Source organism: Psammomys obesus, unplaced genomic scaffold (genome assembly GCF_907164565.1).
Source record: "Psammomys obesus unplaced genomic scaffold, mPsaObe1.curated_primary_1811, whole genome shotgun sequence".
NCBI classification, from domain to species: Eukaryota; Metazoa; Chordata; class Mammalia; order Rodentia; family Muridae; genus Psammomys; species Psammomys obesus.
In genome coordinates, this window is record NW_026596095.1 from 2,036,729 (window position 1) to 2,053,265 (window position 16,537).

General features: G+C 39.5%; 1 protein-coding gene and 1 pseudogene across 1 annotated transcript; one reads left to right on the top strand and one right to left on the bottom strand.

The window, feature by feature from the left end:
* The first annotated feature begins 841 nt into the window (after nucleotides 1-841).
* LOC129691854 (gem-associated protein 8-like) lies at nucleotides 842-1,549 on the top strand (annotated as a pseudogene).
* Nucleotides 1,550-11,854: 10,305 nt separating this feature from the next.
* LOC129691988 (60S ribosomal protein L6-like) lies at nucleotides 11,855-12,810 on the bottom strand. The gene has a single exon (XM_055628200.1). The coding sequence runs from the start codon at nucleotides 12,798-12,800 to the stop codon at nucleotides 11,901-11,903; it is 900 nt and encodes a 299-aa protein (XP_055484175.1). The 5' UTR covers nucleotides 12,801-12,810; the 3' UTR covers nucleotides 11,855-11,900.
* Between the last annotated feature and the right edge of the window lie 3,727 nt (nucleotides 12,811-16,537).

A 16,537-nucleotide genomic window follows, 5' to 3' on the forward strand; every position in this document is an offset into this window, starting at 1 on the left:
AGTTAGATAACTGTTCTGGATTAAGATTTGGCTTAAGGAAATGAGCTGACTTGCTGATCTGTGCAGACATCTAAAACATTCTTTACATCAACCAAAAGGCCACAATCTTCCTTATCATTCATGTTTACTGGAGGAGAACATTTAATTTCCCTGACTTTATCTTTGTATTAACAATTTGACTCTTTGACATATGAGGCTTAACTGAGGCCTATCATGGATTTTAATTTGTTTTGGTTGAAAAATAAAATGTGAGTGACTCTTTGTTTGAATACTTAGACATTAATTTTATCTTGATTAAAGTACTTAATTTCAGTATTTTTTTCTCTATTTTTTGTGGCATCTCCAAATTTTTATATTGTTAGTGTAAACTCACCCCCTAGGCTGAGGTGATTGTTCATTAGGTGAAGCACTTTCCGTGCAACATAAAGACCTGAGCTTGACTCTCCAGAACTCAAATAAAGTTAGGTGTGGTCCCGCATATCTGTAATGCCAGGAAATTTATCGTGACATGGGAGGTGGAGACATAAAAAGCTAACCGAGTTTATAGTCCAGCTAACCTGGTATATATGGAACAGCACCAGCAGTAAAGAAACCCCATCTCAAACAAAGAAAAAGTCAAGGCAAGAAATAATTTCTGGATTTCTACACTGACCTCCACAGGTACACTGCGGTATTGCCACTTCTATTAGCACACACACACACACACACACACACACACAAACATGCAATCTTACTAACTGCAAGTTACTATAAGAAATATAAAAACAACCCACTGCCTGAGATCCGCAAGCTGAGTGCCCACGAGTATTCGTTTGGACGTTGGCAGTCAGAGACAGCAACAATGGCATCAAAAGCTACTACCTCTTGGTATTCTCACCCAGTATATGCAAGATAGTGGCGACTTTATCATCATGCAATGGTTAGGATGCGAAGCCACCAGAATGCCGACAGAAAGGCCATGGATTCCTAATTTAATTCCCCATAGTTCTCTTCTCATGGAGTTCTTCCTTGGAACTCTCTTGCTTATGGGGCTGGGCATTCTTGGCATTATCCGGAACAGCACACAGCCTGGCTGGAGTCTCCCTACAGTGTTTCACATCTCAAAAGCCCTAGGCAGCCATGCATGACAGCAGCAAGACTCAGGCATCCCCAAGAGAAGAAGCACTGTATGAAGAGCAAGAGCTGGAGTCAGATTCGGATGACGACATAGAATGCAGACTTGAGCCATGTGGAAATCACAGAGGAGCTCCAACAGTACTTTACAGACATCAAGGGACTCAGAGAAGAGCATCGGCAACAACAGCAGCAGGAAGTGAGAGCCAGAATGACCGTGTGAATGCCGACCATGGTCTATACTACCTCCATCACCTGTCAGTGGAGCCCCCATCTGAGAAGCCTAGGGAGCGGCGCCAAACCGAGATGAAGTGGTTGTATGGGGACAGTGCTTCCCAAGATCTGGGCTGTGGAGGCTACTGGGCAGCTGAGCTTTGACATGCACTGTGACAAAAAGCAGCCAAAGTACTGCCCTCTCATCCCCATGAAGTTCTGAGTCCTGAGCCCAGGTCTCCTAGCCCTGTCCCTGTTCCTAACCTTTCCTTTTGCATCTCTCCTGAACATTTGTTGTTGTTTTGTTTGTTTTTTTTTCTAATTTTTTTTGAGGGGGTTAGTTTTGTTTGTTTGTTTCAGAGAAAGAGGTCAACATGATGGATACAATCTGTCAGCTGCTCAGAATTCTGTCAGCAGGCTGTCTACGCTTGCCAACACAAGATATGTTCAATTGACATAAAGCTATAATCATGTGCGTTGCACTGGCTCTTTGTTTTCTCTGGAACAGAGTCCAGTTCACTGAAATTATTGCCTAGACATACTACCTGGTGTTTAGCACTTTTAATTTCCTCTTTAGACCTTCCTAAATGTCATAAAAGCTTTAACCCACATGTCAGTTTTTCCTTTTCTTTTTTTCTTTTTTCCTTTGAGACCAGTTTTCATATAGCCAAGGTAGCCACGAACTCTTAAATCCTCCTGCTTCCAACTTCCAAATACTAGCCTATATGTGTACACCTGGCACTGGGCTCCTATTGACATACTCTCTCTGACTGTAACCTTTTGGATCCCTCTGAATATGATGCAAGTATACAGTAAGGCAAGTGTCACTTGTTCCTCAGTTAGGTATCAGCCTGCATGCTCAATAAAAGACCTGAAAGTAAATAATTTGGGCTTGGCAGGACATGTTGTCTGTGTCATACTGTCTAACTCTGTCCTTATAGCATAAAAATAGCCATAGATGTTGAGTGAAAAAATGGAAGTGACTGTGTTCCAACAAACCTTGATTTGTAAAAACTAACAAAAAACAGAAAAAAGAAGTATAATAATAATAAATAGTGAGATGCTTTGAAAATTATCAAAATATGATACAAGTATGTTGGATAAATACTCTCATGTTTTCCCATGTAAAATTAGCACATGCCTGCTATTTGTAAGAAATAAAACATCTCTGAAGTGCTACCCATAGGGATTCACTGTTCTATAAGTGAATATCTTAAAATACTTAGAACTCAGATACATAAAAATCTTGGATTGTGTATACTGGAGGGATAAGCTTTTAGGCAGTGGTCATCTGTGAAACATATTCAAAGTCAAAATTGTTCTGAAAGTCAATGAGACTTCCAATTGCAAGAGAAATGGAGCTGTAATCTTGAAATGAAAAATTACTGTATGAAAATGTCCTGAGCATCACAGTGTGTCTTTCAAGTTTGTTGTTAGGAAGGACCTACAGTCATGACCTGTGCAGGACACATTCACCAATGTGGGCAAGACATTTGTGGACTGCACGTAACCTTAGGGAAGATTGAATTTTAGCATGATATATGTTTTAGGTGGAAACTACTCAGACCTATGGTTGTGGGCAAACATTAAAACTTGGAAAATAAGTAGGCCTAATAAAATTCTCTTTCAATAACAAGACTTCAGAGGACTTAAATCAAAGGAACCTAATAGATGTCTACAGAACATTTGTCCCAAACACAAAAGAATATACACTGTTCTCAGCAACTCAAGGAACCTTTTCTAAAATTAGCCATATAGTCAGGCACAAAGCAAGCCTCAACAGGTACAAGAAGATTGAAATAATGCCTTGTACCAGACCATAATTGTCTAAAACGATACCTTAATAATAATAGAAATAACAAAAAGCCTACACACCCATAGAAACTGAAAAACTCTCTACTCAATGACACCTGGGTCAGGAAGGAAAGAAAGAAAGACATTAAAGACTTCCTAGAACTTAATGAAAATGAAAGAACAACTTTCCCTAACTTGTGGGACACAAGGAAAACAGTTCTAACAAGAAAGTACATAGCACTAAGTGCCTCCAGGAAGAAATTTGAGATATCTAATACAAGCAACTTAATGGCACATCTGAAAGCACCAGAAAAAAAAGAAGCAGACACACCCAAGAGGAGTAGATGGCTGGAAATAATCAAACTCAGGGCTGAAATCAATACATTAGAAAAAAAGGGAGCAATTCAAAGAATCAATGAGACCAAGAGCTGTCTCTTAGAGAAAATCAACAAGATAGACAAAGCCTTAACCAAACCTAATTAAAAGACAGAGGGACTCTGTCCAAATCAACAAAATCAGAAATGAAAAGGGGGACATAACAGCAGTCACTGAGGAAATCCAAGGAATCATTAGGTCCTATTTCAAAAGCCTGTATGCAACAAAATTTGAAAATGTAAATTAAATGGACAATTTTCTTGAAAGATTCCATTTAACAAAGCTGAAAAAAGATCAGGTAAATAAATTAAATAGTCCTATATCCCCTAAGGAAATAGAAGCTGTCATCAAAAGTCTGCCATCTAAAAAAAGCCCCAGGCCAGATGGTTTCAGTACCGAATTATAACAAACCTTCAAAGAAGAGATAACAACAAAACTCTTCAAATGATTCCACAAAATAGGAACAGAAGGAATATTAACAAACTCATTCTATGAGGCCGCAGTCATCTTGATACCTAAACCACACAAAGACCCTACAAAGAAAGAGAACTTCAGACCAATCTCACTTATGAGCATTGACACAAAAATACTCAATAAAATACTCACAAACCTAATCCAAGAACACATTAAAGATATCATCCACCACAACCAAGTAGGTTTCATCCCAGGTATGCAGGGATGGTTCAACAAATGAAAATCCATCAGTGTAATCCACCATATAAACAAACTGAAAAATAAAAACCACATGATCATCTCCTTAGATGCCAAAAAAGCATTTGACAAAATCCAACACCCATTCATGTTTAAAATTTTAGAGAGATCAGTGATACAAGTAAACATAGAAAAAGCAATAAACACCAAGCCGATAGCCAACACCAAACTAAATGGAGGGAAACTTACATCAGTTCCACTGAAATTAGGACAAAGCAAAGCTGCCCACTCTCGCTTTATCTCTTGAACATAGTTCTTGAAGTCCTAGCTAGAGCAATAAGAAAACTAAAGGAATGGGTGTTGGCCAATGGTTAAAGCTCCAGTGGAGCTTTTGACACTGGAGCTTCAAGAAGGCCAACAATTACCTAAATTTGACTTAAAAATGTACACCTGGAAATGGTTGTTCTTGAACATGTTAGGGACCCGTATAGGCAAGAAAACATTCCACAAGCCATGGCAAGTATGGTTGTCTCCACAGGAACCATCTGAGATATCGGAGAAAGAGTATGATTCCTTATGTAAGGAGCATTTGAGAATCCAGACTGGTCATATTATGAATTTGACTTTTGAATGTACGTCTAAGAAATATCTATATTTCAAATATATAATTTGGCTTTCTACTTTTATCTCCTTACTTGAACCCTAGGTTTTCAAGATAAGTTCATTTGAATGAATTTGCCAACTTGTTCTTCAACTTTCTGCCACATCTGGTTCTTTGCACTATTAATATTGTTTTAATAGTATTTAAAATAAAAGCAGCATAAATTGAGAAAATAATTCTGATGATTCCTTAGGTTGTGTGCACAACCATCAACACTTATGACTTTTTGAAAACATGAACACAGTTTAAAACATTGACAATGTAAATTGTTACTACAAAAATAAATAGAGCACCCACTTATAAGTGAGTATGTATCCTGTGTCATATATCATCTTTCTTCTTCTGGGATACCTCACTCAGGCTGATCCTTTCTAGTTCCCACCATTTGCCTGCAAATTTCATGATTTCCTTGTTTTTAATTGCTGAATAGTATTCCATTGTGTAAATATACCACAATTTCTGTATCCGTTCCTCTGTTGAGGGACATCTGGGTCATTTCCAGGTTCTGGCTATCACGAATAAAGCTGCTACAAACATGGTTGAGCAAATGTCGTTGTTGTGTACTTGAGCATCTTTTGGATATATTCCTAGGAGTTGTATAGCTGGATCTTGAGGAAGCACTATTCCAAAGTTGTCTGAGAAAGTGCCAGATGGATTTCCAAAGTGATAAGATAGGATAAACGTACTAAAATCTGTAGACCTAAAGAAGATAAATAAGAAAGAGGGCCCAGGGTAAGATGATCAATCCTCACTTAAAAATACAAATGGGATGGTCATTGGAAGTAGGAGAAAACAAGTAACAGGACAGAAGCCTACCACAGAGGGCCTCTGAAAGACTCTCCATAGCAGTGTATCAAAGCAGATGCTGAGTCTCATAATCAAACCTTGGGCAGAGTGCAGAGAATCCTATGAAAGAAGGGGGAGTTAGTATGATCTGGGGAGGACAAGAGCTCCACAAGTATGAAATATATCTGGGCACAGGGGTCTTTTCTGAGACTGTATCTCCAACCAGGGACCACGCATGGATATAACCTAGGACCCCTGATCAGATGTAGCCCATGGCAGCTTAGTATCCAAGTGGGTACCCTAGTAAGGAGAACAGGGACTGTCTAACATGAAGTCAACGGCTGGCTCTCTGACCTTTTCCCTCCTCCGAGGGAGGAACAGCCTTGGTAGGCCACAGAGGAGGACGTTGCATTGATTCCTGAAGAGACTTGATAAGCTAGGGTCAGATGGAAGTGGAGGAGGACCTCCCCTATTTAGTGAACTTAGAGAGGGGCAGGGAGGAGATGGGTGAGGGAGGGAGGGGTTGGGAGGGAATGAATGAGGGGACTACAGCTGGGATACAAGTTAATAAAGTGTAACTAATATAAAAAATAAAAATTTAATAAAAAAAGTGGAGCAGTCAAGAGGCAGGGGCTGCAGTCCTGTTTCTGACACTGAAGGCTGGGTGAGAATTTAGAGAAATCATACAGCTTTATGGGAGTCTTTTTTTGTGAAACAAAGAAAACGCGTGATTTCCGAGGACTCTTGCAATCCAAAAAGTTCTTAATTTTAGAGCCCATGTCTTTGTTACAAGTGATTTGTTAACATTACCATGTCTCACTTTCTCAAATGCTGTACTAATAGAATATGCTGCCCTTGCCAGGTATCCAATCATCCAGGTTAAGACAGAAATTCTCGGTGAAGTGCACATGCTGTTTTTGTAAAGGACCTAGTTTTGGTTCCCAGCACTTATGTAAAGCAGCTTGTGACCACCTTTCATTTCTATTCCAGGGAGATCTGATTATTCTGGCTTCCACTGGCACGTACACAGTACTGAGACACAGATAAACATATGTTTTTACAAGATATTTTAAAATATCCATCTATTTCATTTAAAGTAGGGCAAGGGAAATGTCACGTTTATCATGTGTTAAAATAGAGATCTCGTAACATTGACAATAATTGCCAAATATTGATTTTACTGTGTAAAAATCATATAAAGAATTTAAGCTTCTTAGTGACAATTAAAAACAAATACTTCTTTACAATTTCTTCAAAGATTCATAAAAACTTTATTCATTGTGTCTGTGTAATGAAATGCCCATGATAAAACGTGGCCTTAACATTATGTGTCAGTTTTCAGTGAACAAATACCTTCCCTTTCAACAGCGTAATAAAAATCCTTGGTCAATATCCACAGTGGTTTTTTTTCTCCTTCAGAAAACTCTATTCATTGTTTAATTCTTTCCTGTTATAAGAAGGATTTGTTTTTGAATTTTTTTATAACAGTAAATATTGACTACTTTTAAAGTACTTCATAAAGACAAAGTATTACATATTGGTATTTGTATTGCCTTAAAAATAGCATCATTCTGGGAAATCTGTTGAAATGTGATATCCAGCATCCTTTCCCTAGATTTTCTAGAACCCTAGGTACTGAAGTACATGCTGTGGTGCAGCAGCCTGAGGTTAAATGTAGGCTTCCACAACAGTAACATCTTACCTCAGACCCTCCTCCTAAATCAAGGGGCAATCAGAAGAATGCTCAGCCCAGCTTCAGTTGAACTGTTCAAAAGGAAATGCTGATAGCTTTGACTTGAGGACAATGCTGCACACACTTTGGGGATCCTGATATGACTTTTCCCCACTCTCACGCTTTTTTTCTGGTTTGACACTGTGATTTTTGATAAGATTCATGGAATCACACATTCAACCATTCTTTTGAATGGCTTTAATCATAAATAAGTTATCTATATTGACTCTAGAAAAAGGTGTGCTTTTATCGTATTCTGTGTATTATATGTATGTACACAAGTTCAGGTCTATGCAGCAGGATACGCAAGTGTGTCCGTCAGTTATTTTCCTCAATCACATTTCACTTGTTAAGACAGAATCTCTTACTAGACCTGGAATTCATCAATTCAGCTACACTAACTCATCATGGGTTGTCCCCTCGTCTCTCCATCCTTAACTCTGGGATTAAAGATTCCTGCTGCCACAACTGGGGTTACATGGTCTTGGGGCCTGAACTCGGGTCTTCACATTTGCAAGTCAATTACTTCACTGACTGAGTCTCTCCTAAGCTCATTTCCCTCTTTTTTCATGTGGGAAGGTGCTGATTGAACTCAGGTCCCTGTGTTTGTACAGCAAGTATTTTACCAACTAATCCATTTCTCTGCCCCCTTCCATTATTCTTTGGAATAAAATCATAATATTCTATCACATCTGAAATAAAAGTTGCATATTTTATAGACTTTGAAATGGTTTGATTTTAAGTCAATTGTTTCTGAATATTTTATGTTTGTGCACCCAGCTATTAAAAATACATACAGACATGTGATTATATCTAAGGGACAGATGTTGGCTCAAAATGTGCTGAATACAGACCTTACCAAGTATAGCATATCATTTTTCTCCATCTATTTTCTCTTCTGGTTACCTCCCTCACCCAAAGATATTCATATTTTGGACAGAAAATCCTATGATGTCATTTAAGGGAAAATTACGGTGTAAGTTTTGTTTATAACAATGTAGTGGTCAGGAAAACACAGTCCACCATGGTGCTGGATTACAGTCCAGAAGGCATTCATGTCCATCTGTAATTCATGCAAAAGGACAATGAAAAAGATATATGTGGAGATGGAAAGAGATCAAAGGAAGTGTTTCCTAAAATGAGGGAAAATGCAGTGTATATGATCTATGACATACAATATAATAAGGCTCTTGTACCAAAAGGCCACATTTCAAAATAGCATAGAAGATTAAAAAGGTAAAAAAAAATTAAAATAGACTCTTCCTCTTTCTCTGTCTCTCAGTTATTCCCAATAGTGGATGTGCATTTACTGGATAATGGTAGAAAAGGACAGGACACCCAACCAACACAGAGACTTGGCTTCTTTGTATATGTATTATGCTAGAACTGGCCTGCAGTCTCAAAAAGTACAAAGCTAGAACATAGCACTACAACATTCTGACTGAATAACAGGACCTATAGAGAGGAATAGAAGCACAATTGACAAAGAATAGTGTAAGTATTGGATCCCTTTCAAGTGTTTTATGTGAAGAAAAGAGGAAAAAGTAAAAGTGGGAAGATGAAGGAATATAAATATAATAAAATGATAAGAACGGCAGGAATAGGAAGCATAAGGAAACCACTGAGGTGAAAAAGATATGAGGAGATTTGACCAGTATAGATTAGGTATGTAGGTTGAAGACCAACTGGAACTGAGATTGTTGTGAGAAGTCCACCAAAATGACCTTAAAAGAAGTTATCCACTTCAATTCTGGGGAAATCTGTCCAGAAAGCACAGAACAGTAACCACAACAGTTAATATAAAATGACTTCTGATAAAGGCATAGTGTATGTTTTGGCTAGCTAAGCAAACACACCTATAGTTCACACATGAAAGCAGTTTACTTTATCTACTAAGTGAATGTTCAGAAACAGTTGCAAAATACTCCTTTAATCCGGTTTGTGTCTGAAATGTTAAGATGATAATTTGTTAGCCAAGTTGTGTGTACAACTAGTTAGTGACAAAGCTATGTTGTTTTTTTTTTATTTTTTATTACTTACACTTTATTCATTTTGTATCCCCCCATAAGCCCCCCTCTTCCCCTCCAGATCCCACCCTCCCTCCCCTTTCTGCATGCATGCCCCTCCCCAAGTCCACTGATAGGGGAGGGTCTTCTCTTCTTTCTGATCTTAGTCTATCAGTTCTCATCAAAAGTGGCTGCATTGTCCTCTTCTGTGGCCTGGTAGGGCTGCTCCCCCCTCAGGGGGAGGTGATCAAAGAGCAGGCCAATCAGATTATGTCAGAGGCAGTCCCTCTTCCCATTACTAGGTAACCCACTTGGACACTGACCTGCCTTGGGCTACATCTGTGCAGGGGTTCTAAGTTATCTCCATGAATAGTCCTTGGTTGGAGTATGAGTCTCTGGGAAGTTCCCTGTGTTCAAATTTTCTTGTTCTGTTGCTCTTTTTGTGGAGTTCCTGTCCTCTACAGCTCTTACTATTTCCCACTTCTTACATAAAAGCTATGTTGTAAACCAGAATTTGTGGCCCTAAAAGTTTTGTAGGAATCTCAGTGTTACAAAGCTCCTATTATGTGAATGCTTTTCTACATATTATTTACAGAAATGAGACTTCCATTGTTTCTTTTTTAGAAGGGCTTGCTTTCCACTCCTGTTGAGTATTTTTGAAGGGCATCACAAGACAGTTCAAAGGTCTGGCTTACTTTATCAGTCTTTTCTTTATCCTTAGTGAGATATTTAATCTTTCTTCAGCTTGTCTTATTTTAAATTGTCTTTATCCAATGTTTGACATAAAGATCAAGAAGATTAAGTGTGTGACTTTACATAAAACATGAGATGGCAGAAATGATTAATTCTAGTCTGGTATCTTTCTGCTACTCTTGTGAATGTTGACTGATGTTAAACTCCTACATTTTCCACACTGGAGGTGAAATCTATCCATGCACAGAATCTGAAGCATTTCCAGTGGAATACCTGGCAGAGAGTGGCTTTCTGAAAGTAGATGCATAAATCTTACTGAACATACATCTCTCTGCTTCTGTTTTTTACATGTAGCCCAATAGATTTTTCTCTTTCTGCATTCCATACACTATCTATTCCCTTGAGATACGTGGATGTAAATTTAGTTGTCTGGCTTATCCGATATCTAATCAAAGCCTGTAAAGTGTACTGTTTTCTCAACCATGCAATCTTTTTTTTTCCCATTTTTAACAAACTTGGAATAAAAATTTGTTTTTTTAATGTTATCAGAATATATCTGCAGATTAATAGGTACACAATAAACAGACAGGAATGAGGGAAGCAAAGGTCTGCTCCAGATCCCTAGATATGATGTAGCATAAAGGGTTTGTTGCATGATCTCTGTGCAATATCACAAATGATAGGAAGTTTAAATAGGCAGAATGACCAATCAGCTTCATCAATTGAAGGCAACAGTAAAGTTTTATTACACACACACACACACACACACACACACACACACACACACACACACAGCAGGAAAACTGATTTTAATTTATATTTTAATTTTTACGAGATTTGATTTTAATACAGACAGGTTCATGGAAAAAAATCAATTTTGACTGGTGCAAATGAAATATATGCATTAATGTGTCCGTTTTTACTAGGGAGATGACTCAGTGGGAAAGTTCAAATTCCCAGAATCCACTTAAAAGCCTGGTGGGTGGGGTTGTCAGCACATAATTCCAGAACGTAGAGTCAGAGACAGAAGATCTAAAGGACAAGATAACCATCCAAACTAGTTGGATTTGGTTAGATTCTGGGTTCGGCAAGAGGCACTATCTGAATAAGCAGCGTGGAAAGCAACTAAGGAAGACACCTTACATCAATTACAGGTCTCTATACACAAGGGCAAGCACACACACGCTTGTGCGCGCTTGCACACTATGTATAAACAAACATGAGCACATTCACATATACTCACAGATACACATACAGGAAAATATTTTTGAGAAAAGTATGTTAACTTTGGCACATTTTAATCTTTTCATATTCATCTTCCATCGCACGTAATTTTCTTTTTTTTTAAATTTTTTATTAATTACACTTTATTCATTTTGTATCCCCCCATAAGCCCCTCCCTCCTCCCCTCCCGATCCCACCCTCCCTCCCCTTTCTGCATGCATGGGGACTTGCCACTCCCCAAGTCCACTGATAGGGGAGGTTCTCCTCTCCTTTCTGATCTTAGTCTATCAGTTCTCATCAAAAGTGGCTGCATTGTCCTCTACTGTGGCCTGGTAAGGCTGCTCCCCCCTCAGGGGGAGGTGATCAAAGAGCAGGCCAATCAGATTATGTCAGAGACAGCCCCTCTTCCCATTACTATGTAACCCATTTGGACACTGAACTGCCATGGGCTACACCTGTGCAGGGGTTCCAGGTCATCTCCACGAATAGTCCTTGGTTGGAGTATGAGTCTCTGGGAAGTTTCCTGTGTTCAAATTATCTTGTTTCTGTTGGGACGGGAACTCCACAAGGAGAGCACGTAATTTTCTTTTCTTTTTCTTTTTCTTTTTTTTTTTTTAAACATATAAAGCTGTTTAATCAGGTTGTTAGCAATTTAGAATACCAGCTTGTGAGGATACATCCCGTTTGTCAGGGAGAACTGAGCTCCAAGGTAGCCCTGCAGCTGGGGAACAGCTTTGATCTTTGGCAGAATCTGTGAGTCCACAGTTTTCTGATCAGCCTTGCGCTGCTCTGTAATCTCGTATTTCTCCTTCTCTGTGTCAAAGATCTCACCCTCCTGGTGCCTGGGCTTTCGAAGCTGCTTCTTCTTGAAGTAAGCGTCAGTCAGGTGTTTGGGGATTTTAACTTTGCTGATATCAACTTTTGTAGAGGTGGCAATGACAAACTTCTGGTGTGTTCTGCGCAGAGGAACTCTGTTGAGAGCAAGAGGTCCAGTCCCAAGTAGCAAGCCACTGCCCAGCTGTTTCAGGAAAACCACTCTCTTGCCCCTGTGGCGCCCGGTGAGGATGATCAGGACGGTCCCAGGAGTGATGCTGGCTCGCAGCTTTCGCACATGCTGACTGAAGGGCTTTTTGCCATGGCTCAGCAGCTTGCGAGGCACGTCTTCAGTAGGATAATACCTAGGCATTTTTCGAAGCTTCACCACCCGGGTACCACCATTCTTGTCACCACCTACTGGTTTTGTAACAGTAGCAAGGACCTTCTCCTTTTTCTTCTTTTCAACCTTGGACTTTGCGGCAGAATATTTCCTCTTGCACATTGCCTTTCTGGAATACATAGCAGACCGGGAGTACCTGCCAATTCCTCTAACCAGGACAGGGTTTCGGCTGCAATGGGGCTTCCCCTTCTTGGGCTTTTTAACCTTAGGGTCACCTTTTTTGGCTGCTCCTGCAGCCGGGGTGCCAGCAGCAGCAGCAGCAGCATCACTGCCAGCCTTTTTGGCTGCAGGTTTCTTCTCCTTTGTGTCAGGCTTCTCCGCTTTTTCGCCCGCCATCTTGCAAGATGGGAAACGCACGTAATTTTCTTTTCTATTTATTTATTTATTTATCTATCTATTTATTTATTTATTTATTCATTCATTCATTCATTTATTTATTTATTTATTTATTTATTTATTTATTTATTTATTTATTTATTTATTCTTTTTAGTTACATTTTGTTAACTCTGTGTCCCAGCTGTATCCCGCTCCCTCATTCCCTCCCCAACCCCACACTCCCTCCCTGGTCTCCTCCCTGCCCCTTTCCAAGTCCACTGATAGGGGAGGACCTCCTCCCCTTTCATCTGACCCTCTTTTATCAGGTATCTTCAGGGCTGGCTGCAAAGTCCTCCTCTGTGGCCTAACAGACTGCTCCTCCCCTGGGGGGGGGGTCAAACAGCCTGCCTTTGAGATCCTGTTAGAAATAGTCCGTGTTCCCCTTACTTTGGAAAACTACTTGGTTACTGAGCTACCACAGGCCACCTCCGAGCAGAAGTTCTAGGTTATATCCATAGATGGTCCTTGGTAGAAAGACAAATGGGATGTGCATTGAACTTATGACAGGAGTCTACCACAAAAGGCATCTGAAAGACTCTACCTAGCAGTGTTTCAAAGCAGACACTAAGACTCATAACCAAACCCTCGGCAGAGTCCAGGGAATCATATGAAAGAAGGGAAGTTAGTATGATATGGAAAGGATAGGAGCTCTACAAGGACCAAATATATCTGGGTACAGGGTCTTTTCTGAGACTGGCACGTAATTTTCTTAATGTATAATAAAATAACTTGAAGGCTGTAGAGGTGGCGTAGCCGTTAAGAGTACTTGTTATTCTTTCTTAAGACCCAATTCTATTTCTGCACAGGAATTAGACAGCTCACAACTGCATCTAACTAGCCTCAGGCTAGTTGAGGCCCTCTTTTGGCTTCCAAATGTACCACAAACACACACACACACACACACACTCACACACAAAGCATAGACATATAAACACACAAATAATAATAAAATATTTAAAAGTAAACTATCTGAATATATAAATTTTCTTTTTAAAATTTATTCACTTTGTATCCCTATCATAGCTCTTCCCATTCTTTCCTCCAGATCCCACCCTCCCTTGCTCTTTCCCCTCACACATACCAACCCACCCCAGCACATCAAGTTGCCTCTGGACTGAGTGTACCCTCTTCCTCTGTGGCCTGGCAAGGTAGCCCTGATAGTGAGAAATGATCGAAAAGGAGGCAACAGAGTTCATGTTGGAGACAGTCCATGTTCCCCTTACTCAGAGGCCAACATGAAAACCGAGCTGCCCATTGGCGCATCTGTATAGGGAGACTAGATCCAGTCCATGCATAATCCTTGGTTCATGCTTCAGTCTCCAGGAGCCACTCTGGGTTTTGTTTAGTTGACTCGTTGGTCTTCTTGTGGAGTTCCTGAAGTGAAAAACCAAAATGATAATAAAATAGTTTATTATTGTCAAGGCAATTTTATAGCTGTGCATTTTAAAATGGCTTTAGTGTATTTCTAAGGGCAGTACATGGGGATTTTAAAATGACTTTAAATGGTAGAAAGATTTTCTCCTATGATGTTTTAAGTATTCATATGTTCAAACAGTGATTTCACAATAATGAAAATTCCATGTGCAAAGCTCTTTTATCTGGCCTCTATATTTACAATCTATTTCTCAGCTCTCTTGGAAATATATGGCATAATAAAGTAAAGTTTCCAGATAGCAGTTACTTTTCTGTTGCTTGATGTACAGCAAAGAAACCATTGTCTTATTGTATTCATTGGTAATTATATGCTCTTGCTTTAAAATATGTCTGCTTCTGGGCTTCTACTTTCATGTTACCCCTTAAGCTGTTTGTAAACGAAGTTACTTGATAGCATGAAGCTTTATTATGCTTTTATCCTTTGGATACAACCAACATAAAAAAAAAAAAACTTTACAATATAGTAAAGGAAAGTATGTAACAAATGGGTTTAATCAAGTCTGGAAAAAATGGAAGTTTGCATTCATTATAAAGTCATAGCTGTCATGTATTTAAGCCCTCTAAGCAAAGTCATTTGTTCATGACGAGAAAAGCCAAGAAGATACTAACCACTGTCTCAACTTGTCTAAACGTTAATGAGATCATCAGAGATTCAATGATCTGACTTATATTGTAGTCAAGTTCTTAGTCACTGTTCTGATGCTATCTTAGTAAGTGTTCTATTATGAGATTCTGAAATAGTGTAATAATTAGTTTTTAATTGCTATGAACAAATATCTCAGGGTAGATAACTTACAAAGAAAAGGTCTTTGATTTGAGAAAAAAAAAAAAAAGCCAAAAAATTAAAAGCCAAAAATCAGGGCATTATTTAAATTCTACTGAGGCCTTCCTTTAATGGCATCATCCTGAGAGGGCCTGTGTGAGGGATCACGTGGTGAGACAGGTGCTCAGGGGTAATTCAGGAGTCGGGCCTGCATTTTTGTAGGAACCATTTTCATGGGAAGTGGCTTACTTCACAAGACCTTCTGTGGGTGACCTTGACAACTCTATTCCCTGCTATTGAACAAGTGTCCACCCAGAGATTTCATCCTCCTCTTTAATCCCTCCTGTCTTGTTTACTTCCCCTTTGCTGTGATGAAACACCATAATCAAAGTCAATTTGTAGAGGAAAGGGTTTGTTTCATCTTACAACCTTTAGATAGCAATCTATTGCTGAGACAGGTAAGGGTGGAAACTAAAGGCAGGAATATGGAGGCAGGAGCTGATACAGAAGTCATGAAGGACTGCATGAATTTAAATTCAAATACAACCATAATCTTCTCAAAAAAAGGGGGGGAGTAGGTGTGTGTGTGCGTGCAGGTGTGTGTGTGTGTGTGTGTGTGTTTTGGGGGGAAGGGTCAGGCCTGCCATAGCACTGTTACTCAGGGAGAAAAGGGCTTATTTTATTTAACTTTCAATATCACAGTTTTTCATTGACGAAGGTCAAGGCAGGAACCCAAGGCAAGACTTGGAGGCAGAAATTCAAGCAGAAACAAATAAGCATCATCACTCCAGGGCCTCTACGTAGTTCAGGCCTCCAGGTTCCTATTTTCAGTGCTTCCATGACTTCCCTTTGTGTTGGACTGTTTTGTTTTTCGTCTGTTTGTTTGTTTGTTTAGTTGTTGTTTGGTTTTTGTTTTGAGGTTTTTTTCCAAGACATAGTTTCTCTGTGTAGCCTTGGCTGTCCGGGACTCGTTTTGTAGAGGCTGGCCTCTAAGTCACAGAGATCCACGTGCCTTAGTCTCCCAGAGTGCTTGGATTACAGGCATGCACCATCTCACCTGGCTATGATGACTTTTAAGATTAGTTTATCTCATCATCATTGATTTAAAATTTTTATGTTTGTGCTTGCAAGTATTGTGTTGTATGTGAATGTACATAACATATACAAACCAATAAATCATGCAGAGGCACAGGGAAGATATCAGAAAACACCCTCTATTGTTCTCCATTCTAATTTGGGGGCAGGTTATTCAGTGAACATGAAGCCTGACTTTTCAGCTGGCAGGCTGATATCTTCTAGGACCCTCCTGTCTGTTCTACCCAGTCCTGGAGGTACATGTACTCACAGTCATGTCCAGATTTTTCTGTGGTGTTTTGAACTAAGGTCATCTTGCTTTCAAAACACACACTAATTCTGGCTTAGCAGTTTCCCAAGACCCTAAAAATGCTTTCCCAAGTCCTTAACCCTGCCCTCCTTCAGTGCTTCAGATTTTTTGTAGCA

Bases quoted from the DNA above. Each gene is read 5' to 3' on its own strand.
- LOC129691988 (XM_055628200.1), bottom strand. From the start codon at position 12,800: ATGGCGGGCGAAAAAGCGGAGAAGCCTGACACAAAGGAGAAGAAACCT.